At 49.1% G+C, this 18037-nt stretch overlaps 1 protein-coding gene across 5 annotated transcripts in view; it reads right to left on the bottom strand.

The window, feature by feature from the left end:
* Window positions 1-18037, bottom strand: part of MORC2 (MORC family CW-type zinc finger 2) — a 403660-nt gene that overhangs the window by 105620 nt on the left and 280003 nt on the right. For all 5 annotated transcript variants that reach the window (XM_085634756.1, XM_085634754.1, XM_085634755.1 and 2 more), the window contains one exon: window positions 16875-17030. In XM_085634756.1, the coding sequence (XP_085490882.1) occupies window positions 16875-17030 (156 nt within the window). The remainder of the gene's footprint in view (window positions 1-16874; window positions 17031-18037) is intronic.

The raw sequence follows: 18037 nt of genomic DNA on the forward strand, positions 1-18037 counted from the left end.
TAGGTGCGCTCCCCAGCCGGAGAGCGATGCGTCTGTTAGAATCACCTGAGGAACCGGGTCCAGGAACGGTCGCCCTTTGGAAAGGTTTGTGGTGTTCCACCACTGCAGAGAGCGATGGGTACGACCGTCCACCAACACCAGATCCGTCAGCTGTCCCTGGGCCTGGTTCCACTGGCGTGCTAGGCACTCTTGGAGTGGACGCATGTGAAGTCTTGCATGAGGCACTATGAAGATGCAAGATGCCATCATCCCTATTAGTTTCATGAACACTCTTGCTGGGACAGAGTGCTGAAGAAGGAATCTTTGGCGCAAGGCTTGTATGCTTGCGATTCTGGCTGAGTTGGGATAGGCTATGGCTCTTGAGGTGTCTATAGTGGCACCAAGGTATTGTTTTGTGTGAGACGGTATCAAGTGGGACTTTTGGTGGTTCACCGTGAAGCCTAGCTAGTGGAGTAGTTGAATGGTAGTGTTTGTATGCTGCACACACTGTTGGTAGGACGCGGCTTTTATGAGCGAGTCGTCCAGATAGGGGAAGACGTGAATGTTCTGTCTTCTGAGGTGTGCCGCCACTACTGCCAGGCATTTGGTAAACACCCGTGGTGCGGTTGTGACCCCGAAGCGAAGAACCTTGAACTGATAATGTTGGCCGTCCACCACAAATCGGAGGTACTTTCTGTGAGCAGGGTGTATTGGAATATGAAAGTATGCGTCTTTCAAGTCCAGTGTAGTGAGAAAGTCGCCCTGACAGAGGAGTGGGAGAACTTGTTGGAGAGTTACCATGTGAAAATGGTCTGAATGGATATATGCATTTAGAGGCCGGAGGTCTAGAATGGGCCGTAGGGTCTCGTCTTTCTTTGGTATTAGAAAGTACAGAGAGTAGACCCCTAAATTTTGCTGATTGATGGGGACTTGCTCTATAGCTTGTTTTTGCAGGAGGGAGAGTACCCCTTGTTTCAGAAGTGTGGTATGTTCTTGTGACATCGCACGGTGTCTGGGTGGAATATTTGGGGGGGTAGAAGTTAGTTCGAGACAGTACCCTGACCGAATAATTTGGGTCACCCATTTGTCTGATGTTATGGTCTCCCAGGTTTGAAGGAAATCTTGTAGTCTGCCCCCGACCGGAGTGGAATGGTCTGGGGGGAGCGGGGGAAAGTCATTGTGTGGGCGGTGTGGCAGAACGGGCGGTGTTGGTTTTGCCCCTGCCTTTATTATTGTTTCCTCGATATCCACCTCTTTGATAGCCCTTCGTGAAGGTATTTTGAGGAGGGGACTTATAGGATGTGGAGGCGTTATCGGCAGAGTAGCCTCTGCCAGAGCCTCGAAAGGAGGAACGGCGAAAGGAGCGTCTAGGGGTGTGTGATTGTAGTGCTCCCATAGACTTCGCCGTATCCTTCTTCATTTTTTCCAAGGCCTCGTCTACTTTTGGGCCAAATAAGAGTTGTTGGTCAAAAGGGTGGTTTAGTATAGACGCTTGGACCTTTGGTTTAAAGCCTGGGATCCTGAGCCAGGCGTGGCGGCGAAGCAGAACACTGGTGTTTATAGCCCTGGAAGCGGTGTCTGCTGCGTCAAGGGCACATTTAATAGAGGTGTTGGTAATAATCTTTCCCTCTTGTATTAATTCATTAGCCTTATTTTTATATTTCTCTGGGAGGTGTTGCATAAGAGCCTCCAGCTCATCATAGTGTGCTCTGTCGTACGGCGCCAGCAACGCTTGCGTGTTAGCGATGCGCCACATATTGGCAGCTTGCGAGGCAGTGCGTTTGCCTGATGCGTCTAGGAGCTTGGACTCCTTATCGGGTGGCGGAGCTTCACCTGATGACTGAGAATTGGAGCGCTTCCTAGCTGTGGATACCACTAATGAGTCTAGGGGCGCAGGTCCTTTAACATAGGCAGGATCTGTGGGGGCTGCCTTGTATTTCTTTTCTATTCTGGGGTTTCAGACCCTAGCTCTAACGGGGTCTTTGAAAACCTCTGTCGCATGTTTGGTCACCCCCTTAAGCATGGGTAATATAGCTGTAGATTTGTCTGCTATGTCAAACGTGTCAAGTAGGAAGTCTTCCTCAACTGGATCACTGTGTAACTCCACCCCATGATAATGTGCCGCCCGTTGTAAGAGGTGGTGGAACCCCAGGGAGTCCTCTGGTGGAGATGGCCTGGATGGATAAAGATCATCCTGAGGCACATCTGGGACATCTGGATGGTGATAATCCTCCCATGGGTCAGGTGTTCCCGGAGGAGTGGGGTCCTGCGGGGCATCTGTTGGATAATAGAATGGATCCCCTTGGTCATCAGGGTCTGGAGACGGGGTTGGAGAGCGATGAGGCAAGGGTGGAGAAGGTGGGGGCGGAGATGGAGGGAGTGGAGGACGTGGAGGAGGTGGAGGTGGTGGGGAGGGTACTCTGAATGGGGATGTGGCAGAGTCCTTCCGTTTTGGTGGTGGTGGTGGAGGAGTTGGCTTGTCTAAATGTCTTTTCTTGGAAGACAAAGTCAAATGTCCAGTCTTTGGATCCTTTGTTAAAGTCTTTTGAAGAGGATCTGGCGTGAAAAGCTCCTCCGGCGCCGATGTTTTCGGAACCGAGGGCTTCGTTGGTTTATCCGCGCCATGCTTTCTCGGGGCCTCCGATTTATTGTTCAGCGACGAGGCAGGCTTCGACACGGAAGCGTCGGTGCCGAGGGACTTATGTTTGGTCAGCACCGAGAGGCCAGGTTTCGACACCGATGGCTTCGGAACGGAGCTGGTTTTCTTCGGTGCCGAAGGGTGTTTTTCGGCACCGCTCGGAGGCTGGCTCGAGCCCGAGCCGCCAGATGACTTGTAATGCTTTTTCACCGGGCCCGAAGGTGGGGTGATGGAAGCGGTATGCTTGGTTTTCCCTAGGCCCGGAGGCGAAGGGGTAACCGGAGTCTCTTTCGGTATGGGCGCGGGAGGGGGTAGAGTACTCACGACCCTCTGCGGCGGTGTGATCTCCTCCACGTCGGAGTCGTCGGCTTCGGAAGCGCTGACGACGTCCTCCTCCTGTTCGGTGTGCTGCTGTCCCGAAGCCCCTGTGTCTTCTCCGAAGATGTCAGGTGGAGCCGAGGTCGATGAGTGCGCCATGGTGCGTCGAGCTCGTCGATCCCGAATAGTCTTTTTCGATCGAAAAGACTTGCAGGCGGGGCAGTCTCGGGCCTCGTGTTCGGGAGAGAGGCAGAGGTTGCACACCTGATGGAGATCGGTGTGGGGAAATTTAGACCCACATTTTGGGCACTTCTTGAAGGGAGTCCTTTCCATCGGCCGAGACCGGAGTCGAGGTAGGCCCGAAGGCCGCTGCCGATGCCTGGAATCGAGGAAGTGCCGAAGAGAGAGATGAAGAAGCCGATTTTCGTCTGAAGAATCTCGATGGACGAGGATTTTTCGTCGAAGGTCGAACTGGAAAGGTTCGAAGCCGGAGCACGAACTATAACATCCGAGCCCGATGGCGGAAAAAAACAATCTGAGGATGGAGCCGAAGCCCATGCGCAGTACGGACCGAAGGAGGAGTCACCGAACTCGTGACTTCCAAAGACTGTCCAAGAAGAAAAACAAACTGCAAACATCCGGGCCCAACACCAGATGGCGATCTATGCACAGTGTATAATCTGCAGCTCATATGCCTCGAACAGAGTGTTAACGGTTCAAAGGTAAGTACTTTGTTGTGGGAGTTGATATTCTTGGGTTAGACTCAGGGGTCCCCCAGGGTCAAGGATGCACTCTTGCTACACCCTAGCGGCACTGGGGCGGCCGGGTGCAAAGTGCTGAGACCCAATGTTATCCAATGAGGGATAGGGGGCCTCCGGTTGGTGGCTGCTGACTATCAGGCCACTGGGTTGCAGGAGCAAAGCTCCTGGACTTAGACTCAAGGCAAATGGGGGTTTAGGTCAAAAGATGCACCCTCAGCAGCACTGGGGTGGCCGGGTGTAGAGTGCTGTTTTGGCATCAGAAGCCCTGTAGCTTTCAACTGGGGCTCTCCGGTTTGCAAAAGTACTGTAGGCTCGGGGACGAAGGTCTTCTGGGTGCGACCACCACTTCGAGAGGTAAGTTGGGATGTTGGTTAGGCACGGTCGGTTGGGCCACCCAAGGCCAGGGGCATCGGGTGCAGGGGTGCTTTTTAGGGTCAGATCTTTTTACCAGCTGCTGGCTGCAGTTGGGGGGGGACCTTCTGGATTTAGGCTGCAGGAGTCGGCTGGAGGCAGGTCAAGGATTGCTTGATCTCGAGTTAGGATCACCGGGGAGACCTCCTCGTGGTGTTTGCCCACACGAGCTCGGGCCGTGGACAGCGGGTGCAGAGTGGGGCGGATTTGCGGTTTCCGGACGGGGCCAGAGGTTGGAGATGAAAAAATCCGGTGTTTACGGGAGACAAGTCTTTGGGAGTGAAGGCAGGCAGGTCCTCCGGTTTTCTCAGGGCTGCTGGCTGCAAGAGACACTGGGATTTCGCAGGAGCAGGTTCGAGGTAGAGACATGCCGTTAGGACTGGGGCCAAGTCAGTAGGCGTCTTCCTCTTGTTAGCTTCGGCACGGCTGTTCGGTCCATCTTCTTTTCCTCCTCTGGTTTCTTGTCTGAGGAAGCAAGGTTCAGGGATGCCCCTAAATACTAGATTTAGGGGCGTAACAGGTAGGTAAAAGGTTGGGACCAATGGGTCCCTTCCCTGGGGTGGGTCCACTCCCTATTATGCCACCCTCCAGTGGGAGGGGGGGCATAAGCCTTTCCCTGGTTGGTAGGGTCCCCTCATCTGCAAGATGGCAGGGACTGAGAGCTGTGCTTCACCTCGCCTCCCCCACTTGAGGGGGGGAGTTGTCAGAGGTGGTCACACCTCTCTTCCTCACTTGTTTTTCTCGCCGGCTCTCCCGCCCAAAGTGGGGATCAGAACCAGTGGGGACCAGTTGCTAAAAGCAGCAAGTGGCCTGGAGAAACTCACAAAGGTGGCAAGCCTTTGAAGCTTCCCCTTCATGGACCCTGTCCATCCTGTAGGAGGAGCCTTAGCAACTCGTCCCAGGATGTGCATTGTTTCAGGTCCCGAGAGCAGCAGGCTCTTGACCCAGGGGTCCAGAAACATGTCTGGTGGTGGCAACTGCAAGCAGCCACTCAGCCAGGACACTAGTGGTAGGTTGTTTTTCAGAGGGAATCTCTAAGATGCCCTCTGTGTGCATTTTTCTTTAAATCCAACACTGGCATCAGTGTGGGTTTAATGTGCTGAGAAGTTTGATACCAAACTTCTTCGTTTTTATGTGTAGCCATTATGGTATTGTGGAGTTCGTAATGACAAACTCCAGCACCATATACATATAATAGCAGCACTGAACTTACAATGTCTAAGAATGGACTTAGACACTGTAGGGGTACAGGGCTCATGCACCTGTACCCTCACCACTGGAATAGCGCACCCAGCCAGAGGGGTGACTGACCTATGCCAGGGCAGACGGTTGGAGGCATGGCACACAGAGATGTGTGCCATATCGACTCTTCACTTTGCTCTGCACTAAGTCACGCAGCCTGCAAAGGCAGTGTGTGAGTGTAGAGATACAAGACCTCTAAGGGTGGCACAATAAGTGCTGCAGCCCTTAGAGGCCTTCCCTGGTCACAGTGCCCTGGGTACCTGGAGTACCATTTACCAGGGGCTGACCTGTGGCCAGAGATGCCAATTGGGTTTGTGTTTCAATGCAGTTTTAGGGAAAGAACATAGGCCCTGGGTACCTGAACAGCGGGATCCCAGCGCACACTCAGTCAAAGCACATCAGCAGTTCAGTAACAAGTGGGGGCTAATCATGCAGAAAGAGGACACTTTCTCACACAAAGGACAAAGAAGAGCCAAAGAATGCAAGACTGTGGACTAGCTGTTGACCTGGCCCCAAACCATGCCTCCCTGCTTCGGTCTCGACATTTGCATAGACCCAACTCGCCCTGTAGCTGTGAATCCTCCAAAAGCCTTGGAGGGCTGCCAGCACTTTGCCAATCCGTCAGCATTTCCATTAAAGTGAAGGAGCCACTTCCCAGCAGCCTGCAGACACCAACCGCAATGTCCGGGTCCACCAACGTTGCTGCTGCCAAGGAGGAAGTCACCGTGCTCTAGGAGGTCAGATCTTTCTTCCCACCAAGTGTGGAGATGTCAGGACCCCCAGTAGCAGACCTGCACCAATACCTGGAGTACTGAACACCTTGCAGAAACCACGGCTTGTTCAGTGTACAGCCCGGACACCAGTACTGGCATACCAACAAGGGACATCAGCATCACCAAGGCCAGCATTGAGAGTGCTCTGCTGTCCTGTTTTGTTCCCATCTCCAGGGCAGTCCAAAACGTGAGAGCCTACAATGCAAGTGACCCGGTGCACAAAATACCTCTGCACCCGAGCCCCACCGCTCAAGTCCAAGCCTATCGACAACGCTCCCTTGTACCAGAGACCCTCAAGAACTGAGCCCCCCCCCCCTTTGGGCTACGATGGACCTGTCACCCTTGCAGCATTGTTCTGCTTACAGGTTTTCGCCATAGAATTCAGCGGTAGCGATCGAGGCTACCCTTGCAACCAGCACCTCTGCACCCAGACACACCAGGGCAGGTAAACAAAAACTGCTGGTGGCTCTAATGACCTTGGCTCCTACTTACCTTAAGTTTAGAAGAACTATCCAGTAACTTGTAACAGTTTCCTACATTGGTGTTAGCGATGGGATACAAAAGACTATGCATTTGTTGTACCACTCTGTTAATGAGTGGTTCCACTAAGGAATCCACAGTTGACTTTAGTCAAAAACGAAATGGTTACTTACCAGTAGTAGTTTTCAAGCTTCAAAAGTTTTCTGGATTCACATGTTGTGCATTATTCCGCTATCTAGTGGTCGAGTCCGGAAATGTCAGTTTTGTTTTTCTTTCTGTCTGTGGGGCATCGTTGAACACCATTTGGTGCTAGGGCCATCCCTTATGTGACGTTAGACGGTGCTACGGAAGTTCCTGTGTGTGGTAGCCATCTTCGGATTCTTTTTTCCCCTTTTCCTTCCTTGGTAAAATAGGGTATATCTTCAATTTTCTTGTCTTCAGTTCTTTGTTTCTCATTTACATGATCTTTTCTCCCACCAGTTTGCATTCCTCCTCTGAGGGGAGGTAGGTGGTTCACATATGAATCCAGAAAACTCTTCAAGCTGCAAAACTACTCCTACTGGAAAGTAACCCTTTCATTTTGCAGCATGAATCCTTTTCTGGATTAAATTGCTGTGCATTAGATTATGTAGTGGTCCCCCCTCCTTGGGGTGGTTGTGGTAAGAGGAGGAAGACCTCGCAAACAGGTGTTGAAGTACCTTTTGTCCTACCGGAGCTTCCTTTGTCATCTGTATATCCATGCAGTAATGCTTGGTGAAGGTTTGTTGTGATGCCCATGTCGCCGCTGCACATATAGGGTCTATTGGCACATTGGCCATGAAGGCCAGGGTTGTCCCTTTTTTCCTTGTTGACTTTTGGACAGGAGTTTAGAGTTTTTCCCGCTGAGGAATAGCATACTTGAATTGCTTCTACAATCCCACGCGCAATTGTCCCCTTTGTCACAGTTGCTCCTTTGTTGGACTAAGAGACAAACAATTAATTTCCCGAAATTGCCTTGTATCTTGTAGCTAATATAGTAAAGCCCTTCTTACATCCAGGCTATGAATGCTTTTTTCTAGTCCTGTTTGTGGCTATTTAAAGAAAACTGCTAGCTGAATGCTCTGATTCACGCGCAATTTGCTCACTACCTTAGGTAGAAATTGAGGGATGGTCCTTAGGATAACCTTGTACCTGAGGATTTGCATGTATTGTTCCTCAATAGTTAATGCTTGTAGTTAACTTGCTCTGCATAAATATCGTATAGTTTCTTACCTGTCGGTGTAGTTTTGCAGCTTGAAGACTTTCTGGATTCACTATGCTGTGCATTATTCCGCCATCTAGTGGTTGGGTCCGGAATTGTAGTATTTCTGGTGTAACAGAGGAAAGGGAACAATAAGAGGAAAGGGAAGCCACTCTTAACCAGAGTTCCAGTGAGCCATGGGTCTTCTCCCCTAGTAATGGCAGAACCCAAAGTTGGCTCTGGTGAGGCTTCACCTGACCACAAGGAAGTCCTGAGCCGTCAGGAAGCTGTCCAGCTACAGGGTGTCTTCCCTGCACTGACAGAAGAGAGAGTGGAAGAAGGGTGTCTTCCACAGAATGTAGTAGCCCCCAACTCACAAACGCAAGAGATTCCAAGAACCCACAGATGCCCATAAAGCAGCTCAGCCACCTGTCGGTGGAGAGCTTAGGGTGTGGTTCTGGAGTCCAACAGCTGTCAGTAGCCTATGTTGGGTGCTGGCCTTTATAGCAGCACTGTGCTTGGCATGGGAGGAAGCCCCACTTTTTTTTTTTTTTTTTTTTTTGAAAAACCTTTATTGACATTTCAACCAATAACAAGTATGGGCCTACAACCCCCGGGGCCGGCCGCTAAGCAGTCAGAGTAACAGAAATCAATATTTATCACAGGCAGCACCTCGGGGAGCAGAATCTCCATGCTAGTATACTCTCGGCCACTGAACAGCCCAAGTAGGAGACCAGGATACAAAAGGTTTTCATTTTATAGTAAGGGAGGATGGAAGGATCAGGTGCCAAACAGTTTCCCGGCAGCAAGAAATGGCAGGCAGAATAATAAACGTCAACAATAAACAGCAATTTATCTAGTCAATGGCGCTGAAACAAGAAGTTCAGGATGTGGAGGAATATCACGGCCATTTGCGCCTGCAGTCCCCTGCCCTAAGACCCAGAAAACACCACGGAAATTGTGGCACACATGAAAACGCAGCGATTAACAACGAAGGAGTTCTACCATGCTGATCCCAGAAAAGAAAGACAAAGAAAAGTAAGAGAAGAAAAAGGAGGCCATGGAAAAAAGGGGTTAAAGACTAAAGGATCCCCTCCCCCAACCCCCCACCCTGCACCTCTGCAGATGAGTACGGCCCCCCCCCAGCAGTGTGCCTGTCGCCCCGGAACCAGACCCGAAATATAGAAGAAACAGAGAAAGAGGAGTAAGAAAAGAAACCCCACCAGACGGGGGGTAGAGAGAATATTAATAAACTGGAGGAGGGCCTTCAAAACATGCCCCCGGCTTCTCCCTCCCGCACAATATGTTTTCCCCCAAGGCAAACAATAAGCAACACAAAATCGACCAAGTCAAAGAAGAATGGGGAGCAATATGCGCCTATTACACTAACAGTTATGCCGTGAGAGCACGCAACCCCTGAGCCCGCCCGCCTATTAGATGACCACCTCTGAAGGATCAGCCTTATCCTTGGCCACTCTTTGCGAATCTACCCATGCATACCCATCGTCCCAGTGCCATGTCCAATGTTACAAAGAAGAGGAGCGTCCAAAAAAGAACAGGAAGCGACACACACAGGCAGGGTGGAAGTCTCTGAACACCAACACAGTCAGCAGTATGGAGAGTCGTCTTTCCCAGAGCTGCCCCAGGATCTGCACTGCACACAAGGTCCAAGAAGGCGAAATCAGCCAGAGCAGGAGACCGTTGCTTGAATATTGCCTGGGTCGCCGGAGGCCGCGCACGGGACAAGGCCACCACCCCCCACTCAGGTCCAAGACCTCCGGAACAGACCAGACCCCCAGCCAGCCGATCACACGTTAATATACTGTCCGGAGTTTCCAGCTGGTCACTATCCACAGGGGCGGCCACGACACTGTCCTCCTGTGTGCAGTGTAGGAAGTCCCCGTGTACCTGGGGACAGGCAGGCAGCAACTGTTCCGACGCTGATGCCACCCCATCAAGCTTACTCCCCAATACCCAGGCGCCGTGAACCAAGGTGGAATGAAGGGCACCGAGAGCCTCGAGAAGATCACCATACCCCAGCACAGCTCTCGGCGCTCGCTCCGCTACGCTCCTCATAGTCGCACACTTCCAATCGTGCTGCGACCCAGTGTACAGGATGGTAGACTTCGTCCTGTCAAGATGGCCGCCGGGTAGGTCCAACCCAGATTGGGACCAGGACTCAGGGACAAGCGCCTCAGGTTCCATGTCACTGGAATCAAGGTTTCGGGGGCAGGCAAAAAATATATCCGGTGTGTGGTCCCGGGCAACAGTCATCCCCACCACGGACCTGCGCCCGCGGAAATCCGGGAGCAGTCCGCAAGAGTCAGGGCGAGTTACGGGCGGCGGCCGGGCAGCTCACCGGCGAAGGCTGAGGCAATCACCGGGGAATCTTGGATTAGCCACCTCGGGCATGCACTCGTTCCGCTACGCTTAGTGGTAGGAACGACCACGGCGAAATGTAGGCCGATATTCGCACCGCTCCGATTAGTCCGACTCCACCCAGTCACCAAAGGCCGCTGTTGTTGAACTGCCGCCCGGCCATGTTATCCACTCGAGGTCCCGGTTCCAGGGTTGCACAGGCCGCAAACTTCAAATGGACATTTCTCCGGCGATACCGCCGCCAGAAACTTCGGAGTCACACGATCGGTTGCCGCTCTCATTCACCAACACGGGCATATAGCGCAGGCTAAGGATCTCATGCAGGATATCTGTGCGGGATGCGGAGGTTCACGGAGCCGGGAGCCTACGCTGCCGTCCCGGTCGCCATCTTGGCTCCTCCCCCCGAAGCCCCACTTTTTGACTACTAGATACTGGTTTGCAACTCTGGCAGTGCACTGAGGTGTGCAAACCAGATTTCAGTGACATTGCTCTTTCCCTTAAAACAAGCTAAAATCTAATTGTAGCCCAATTTACAAGGACTTTAGCACTCCAATAAGCACCTGGTAAATAGTACCCCGGGTGCCTACGGCATGGGTACAAAACAGGGTCCCTAAGGTCTACAGCATGTCTTATGCCAACCTAAGAGACCCACACACAAATTACATGCAGACTACCATTGCAGGCTGCATGAAATGGTGCAATCCATTCTAAAAACATGACATGGCACACTCAACTTGTCACCATGCCAAAGTGTAATTATTATTAATTCATTCTTGATATAGCGCATGGCTACCCTGAGGCATCCCAGCGCTGGTTGCAACCATTTAGAGGACTACAGTCGCACAGCAGGTTCTGGAAGAGCCATGTTTTTAATTGCTTCCTTAATGCAAGGTGGTGGGTCACTGATCGCAGCTGAATCGGGAGCGTGTTCTGAATCGGGAGCGTGTTCTATAGAGTGGACGCATTGCATGAGAACATACGACCACCAGATCGCACTCTCATGACTTTGGGAACAATTGCTTGGAATGGATTGGCATATCTTAGGTTCCGAGAGGGGCGATGAAAAGACAACACATCGCGGTTACTTTTAGGACCTGTACCCCAGAGGGTTTTATGCGCTATGCATAGTGCTTTGAACATTATGCGTTCTGTGATGGGTAGCCAGTGCAGTGCCTTCAGTGCTGGTTTAGCTGATTGTTTTCTAGGGATGTTGTGTAGCAGCCTCGCTACGCAATTCTGCACCGCCTGTAGTTTCCTAGTGGTAGCTTTCGGGGTGCCCAGGTATAACAAGTTACAATAGTCCAACCATAGCAAAACCAAAGCTTGTACCATAGTTCTGCGTGCAGGTACCGGGAGTAGTGGCAAGATTTTCCGCAGTTGCCTTAAAATGTCATAGCATGATGCTGCTACTTGTACTGCTTGGTGGTCCAGTTTTAGTGATTTGTCTAACCAGATTCCTAAGCTTTTGATCTTTACTTTGGGTTTAGGAGGTGAGCCCAAGCAGCTTGGCCATTTCACAGCAGGAGAGCACCTAGTGCGATTACTGAGAATCATTAGCACAGTCTTATCCCCATTCAGCTTGAGGTATGATTGGTCCATCCAAGAAGCCACAGTTCTTAAGCAGGCTTCTAGATCGACTGAGATCTTCTTAGGGTGGTTAACGGTTACAACTAGCTGAGTGTCGTCCGCATAAGTCACAATCTGGACCGCATACAGAAGGGCTATTTCAGCAAGGGGTCTTAGATACATAATAAAAAGGGTGGGGCTCAAAGAGGATCCCTGAGGGACCCCACGTGTTAGCGGGATCTTTCTTGCAGAGGGGATGCCTTCGAATATCTGGAATGTTCTGTCCGTTAGAAAGGATTTATACCAGGAGAGGGCTTTGCCTGACACTCCCACCGCTTTTAGTCTGTTCAGGAGAATGCTGTAATTTACAGTGTCAAATGCGGCACTAAGGTCAAGCAGGATGATCGCCACTGTGCCTCCCTGATCAAGGACTTTCCGTGATGCCTCCATAACGGTTTCTGTGCCATGGTTAGGTCGGAAGCTTGTCTGGGAAGTGTGTCAGATTGAGTGAGATTCAAGGTAATTAGTAAGGGTGATTATATGTTTTCTAAAATGTTGCTGGACATGGAGAGTAACGAAACTGGTCGGTAGTTGCTCAATACTTCCGGGATGAGGTGTGGTTTTTTAAGTAATGCCTTTACCATGGCGTGTTTCCAAGACCTCGGTACTTGGGCGGCGATTATGGACGAGTTGAGAACTTCCAATAAAACCGTAAGTATAACCTCCTTTACCTTGTGCAACATATGCACTGGGGTAGCATCACAGGGGAAACCTGACTGAACTGTAGTGAAAAGTTTGGAGAGTGTATCAAGGTCTAGCATGTGAAGATCTTCTAGAAGAGCAGATCCACCCTCGGCCCTTTCTGATTCAGTGATCAGGTTCTCGGGGTTGGGAACCGGGGGAATGCATTATATATATTGAGAACTTTTTTGTTAAAAATTCTGCTAGTTCCATACAACGTTGAGGTGCAGATTCTGTGGACCTTTCTGGCTGGGGGCAGTTTGTCAGTTTCTTTGCTATTCTGGCAATTTCCCTGGGTGCATTGGTTGCAACCCTTTATTTTCTCCTCATAGTATTGTGCCTGAGCGCTCTTAGTTTCTGTCTGGTATGTTTTGATCGCTTCTCTATAATTTCAGTTTTTTTTCTAGACTGTAATTTTTTCTCCAAGCCCTCTCAAGTTTTTTTGCATTTTTGTTTTAAATTCTCGTACTTTTGTCTTGTACCATGGAAACCGTTTTTCTATAGGTCTCTTTGTACTCCATTTGTGAGGAATAATGGAGTCCAGGGGTGATACAATCCATTCGTTGAGGTTATTGGAGGCAGTACAATGGTCAGAGTCACCTGACGGGATAGTGTTTGATAGTGTTGTGGACCAGACTTCCGGAGCAAGTTTTGCCCATGTTCGGTCCCAGCTCTTAGCAGCTCGAGTGTTGGGTGTAAGGGTTGACTGTTTCCAAAGTATCGGGATTATCAGGTGATCCGACAAAGAGACTGGGGATGGACTTTCTACTGAGGGCTTCTCATCATTTGAAAATACTGGATCTAGGGTGTGCCTTTATCGTGGGTAGGGCTAGTGACTTTTTGAAAGAGTTGTAAGGCCTGTAGGTTTTGTGTAAGACTAAGGACCTCAGCTTTATTGGGGTCTTCTAAGTGCAGGTTGCGGTCACCCAAAATAGTGAAATTAGAGGCGGAGCTTGCCATTGTTGCCGCCATGTCTGTAAGGGATTCGACAAACGCCCGCCGCACGGGCCTGGAGGACGATATATCAGAATTCCTGAAAATGAGGGAAAAGGTGAGCAAGACTCCCATACTTTCACAATCCTGGATGATATCTGGTTCAATACGCCCCTTTATGTGATCATTAAGGATGATAGCAATCCCCCCGCCCTTCCGTAAGACCCTATCCCTCCTAAGTGTGTGATATCCTGGGGGTAGCGCCTGTACCACATCAGGCTCTGCATCCTTGTGCAGCCACGTTTCAGTCAGGAACAGAGCCTCCGGCTGTTCTTCACTGAGTAGAATATTGATTTCAGAGATGTGTTTTGGTCAGGACACTATATGCATGTCACCCCTACGGCAGGCCTAGAAGCCCTAAGGCAGGGTGCATTGCATTATAGACAGTATATGTGAGGACACAGCTGCATGAGCAGATATGCCCCTGTGATGTCTAGTTCAATTACTAGACATCACATCAATTACTAGATATTGGAAGTGATCAGGGAAGCCATCTTAAGGCTTACCGGGGACTGGTCATCACAAGTTACCCAGCTATATGATGACTTCACTGAAAAAACTGGTGTTTGGTATCAAACACCTTGTCTTAATAAACCCATACTTATCCCATTACTAGAATCATTATTATGATCTGCACCCACAGGGCACCTTATAGGTGCTCCCTGAAACCTACTAGTCATCTAGTGTGCTGGCTGACAGGTACTTTCCAGCCTGCCATCACAGACAAGTTTCTGACCCCCAGCAGGTAAGAGCCCACACTCTCTAAGGCTAGAAACAAGGTCCTCCAGCAGGATGGCTAGTGATTTAGCTTTTCAAGACCAAGGGCTTCAAAGCCCCTGCCGCCTTTGATATGTGACCCTGGCTTCCCCCAGACCTGGAAGCTGCAACCCCCTGCCCTGAGGCCCATTTGGTACCTGACAGTTGGGAAACTAGCTTGTTTTTGGTGTAATTAGGAATTTGGGGCAGGGTTATGCCCACTCCCCACAGGAAGCTGTCATATAGAGGGTGCAGTGACAGCACAGGTTAAAGTAGCCGATTCGCTACTACCCTACACTCCCCTGAACATCCCTAAATTGAGAATTTAAGTGGCCACTTGACATCAGGAAAACAGATTCATTTGACCAAAGAAGGAGGACAAAGAAGAGCAGAGGAATGCAAGAACTGTGGACTTGGCACTAAACCCTGCCCGTCTGCTTCTGTCTCAACATTTGCATAGACCCGACTCGCCCTGCAGCTGTGCATCCTCCAAAAGCCTCGGAGAACTGCCAGCACTTTGCCAAACCGTCAGCATCCCCCTTGAAGTGGAGGAGCCACTTCTTTGCAGCCTGCAGACACTGACTGCAACATCCGGTTTACCAACCTGCTGACCACCGGGTCCACTGAAGCAGCAGATGCACAGGAGGAGATCAGCATGCTTCAGGAGGTCTGATCCATCTCCATACCAAGTTTTGAGAAGCCAGGACCCTCATCAGCTGCCCTGCACCAATACCCGGGGTACCGGACCCCTCGCAGCACCCAAGACCTGTCTAGTGTTCAGCCCGGACATCCACACCGCCAAGACCGACCTACCAACGAGGGAGGTCAGCATCACCGAGGCCAGCACCAAGAGTGGCCCTGCTGTCCTGTTTTGTCCCCATCTCCAGGTCAACCCAAAATGTGAGAGCCTCCAAAATAAGCGACCCACCAGTCAAACCATTTCTGCACCCAAGCCCCACAGCCCAAGTTCGAACCTACGGACGGTGCCCCCTTCTCCAGATACCCTTAAGAACCGATCCCCCTTTGGGTTCCGACTGACTTGTTCCCAAGTCCCCACTTCCAGCATTTTCTGCTCCACAGGCTTCAGTTTGGCGTTTGAGGCAACCCTTGCGACCAGCACCTCTGCACCTGGACACACCAGGGCATGTAAACCGAAACTGCTGGAGGCTCTAAAGACCTTGCCCCCCTACTTACCTTAAGTCTAGAAGTACTCTGTAACTCAATTGCAAATACCCCTATGCAGTGTATGTTTCTTCCATAGGATAACATTATCGCGTTCAAGGCTCATGCCGCAAATCTGACAACTATATTTTTCAAGTGTCTGAAGATCGCTAACTCGAAAAGTACTTACCTAGCTTTGTAGACCTTGGTGTCCAATTAAATATAAATATCTATTTTATTTTTCAAAATTGGTGCCGAATTTGTTTTTGAGTGTGTCTCTTATTTATTGACTCTGTGTGTGCAACAAATCCCTAACACTCCACTCTGATAAGACTAAGGCTGCTCGACCACACTACCACAAATTGAGCACCTTGGGTTTGTTGAAGCAAGCCCCTGTAAACTAATAAGAGATACCTGGACTCTATACACAGTGCACCTCATTTTGGTACACTATATAGAGAGCCATCTTCCTACATCCACTGACTGCACAGATATACCACTAACTCTTTATATGCTACTGCCAAAAGTTATGGACTATACTTTCTTTACCGGGTTTCATGCCATCGTACTTTCTGTCATGCAAACCATTTCTGTCAATGTATTACTCTGTCGCCAAACTTAACAGTCAAATTTCACTAACACCATTTCATCTGAGACATTAGTTTCAAATACAAAGTTCACTATTTGGTCCACTCATTTGGACTCCAAAATTCGATCACACATTTGTTTTCCAGAGTGCAAGCTTTAATGAGACTACCCTTCACTAGCTCTGACTGCACTGCTTTGGCCCATGCAAGTCAGAATATGGCAAACACAAAAGAAAGCACTCCCAATTTGTTACTCTTTGCAATGCATCTTGAAAACAATCTTATTCATCTCAGATTCTTATAATCTCATCTTCTTTGCCGCAACAAACACGTTTTCCCATGCTTGTCTCATCCATCCCCCATAACATTTTCACAGAAGACTCATGAATTTCCTTTTACACTAGCATTAGCCTTGATTTTGTTGTCAACAGGGCCACATAACAGTGCCCGTTTCCAATTAATTCAGGTACTGTCAGCATCATTTCATAGACCACTCACTACTTTGACAAATCATCCATCTTCTACTTTGCCATTTCTGAGGTGTCTTAGTCCTCCAAAAGTAGAGAGAGTGACCGGACTATCTGTAAAACGCCCTACCTCCATCAACTACCAGGTCACTCCATGCTTCATAAAATTCTCTATTTTTTCCTGCAACACTTTCACCATGCCCTTGACTCTACAACGGTTTACTCTTCTTTTCAGAATCTTCCTTCTAGATTGTTATTTTTGTCAAAAGACCCACTTTCCTTACCCTCCAAGCAACACTACCTCTACTCCTAAATCCCTTCCCATTACTGCCTCAGTCTTTTCCTTTGTTGGACTATACATTCCTTCCAATCCCGTCAATTATACAGTGAGGAACACACTCACCTCGACCACAACTTCATTGGAGTCTCCTTTTTCCTGTTTCACTTCTACCAACTTGACGCGCTTCGCTCTCTCATGTGGGCCTGGAAGTGACTGGTACTCAACAACTTCCTCATTCCTTTCGATGACATTAGAGTTTCTCTTCTTAGCAATTGGCAACTAAAGAAGTGGATTACAAAATAGAACAATAGTGTTGAGCTTTCAAATACAATTTCTGGAAGTATTGCAACAAGAGAAGTGCAATCTAAAGGTCTGCAAGAAACAGCGCACCACACACACTGAACCTGCCAAGGGTCCAACTGTTTGGAACAGTACTGCACCATGGAAGACAATCATAGAGATGGTGTAAGATATGGTTATTTTGTAGTCCTGGTTCTGCATTATAACAACTTCATTGGAGTTATAAACTTAGAACTATTCCCGCTGCCAGTGTGGGTCCCTGAATGCTCCTTGCACATATAGGTATTTTTTTAGGAAGGGAAATCCAATTATGTTTCGGTCAAAAAAGGTGTGGAAAAAATCCAGTGTTCCCAAAATCCCAGCAAAACGAGTCTGAAATAAGAACTGACTGTGAGGCCAACTGTCAGTACAAGACAAACTGGGGCAGAGCATGTTTTTCGTTGCCTTTCTAATGTAAGCCCCTAAGGTTGCATTTTCTTAATTGCTATATAGATATCCTCATAGTTTTTTCTGTTTGAAGTGGTCTCCTCAATGCAACAAGGAATACTTCTAAGTTTTCCCTTTTCGACTCAGATACCAACAAATTAAACACGATTAGTTAAGTGCTTGCCAATAGCAATTTGAACTGCCCCAATTAAAAGGAACATTGCCACATTAAACCTTGACACACAAAGTACGCCAAATTTTTCCAAACGCGACATGTCATGGTACCAATGGACGTTGGCAAAAGGCTCTGTGGAATCAGATGAATAAATTATAAAGGTCACAATCAACTTTGATTAAAATGGAAATTGCAGAGCTACGATAATAGTGTGCATTGGTTATGTAAGAGAAATGGGTGGTGCTAAAAATAAAGTTTGAGGAACACTGAAGTATGTTAATCTGACATTGGAGTCAACAGTCAGGATATATATATATATATTTACTTTGGCATATGTAATCATGCTGAAATCGTTACTTTCTGTTACATAAATAAATTAAACTCA

Source organism: Triturus cristatus, chromosome 11 (genome assembly GCF_964204655.1).
Source record: "Triturus cristatus chromosome 11, aTriCri1.1, whole genome shotgun sequence".
NCBI lineage: Eukaryota > Metazoa > Chordata > Amphibia > Caudata > Salamandridae > Triturus > Triturus cristatus.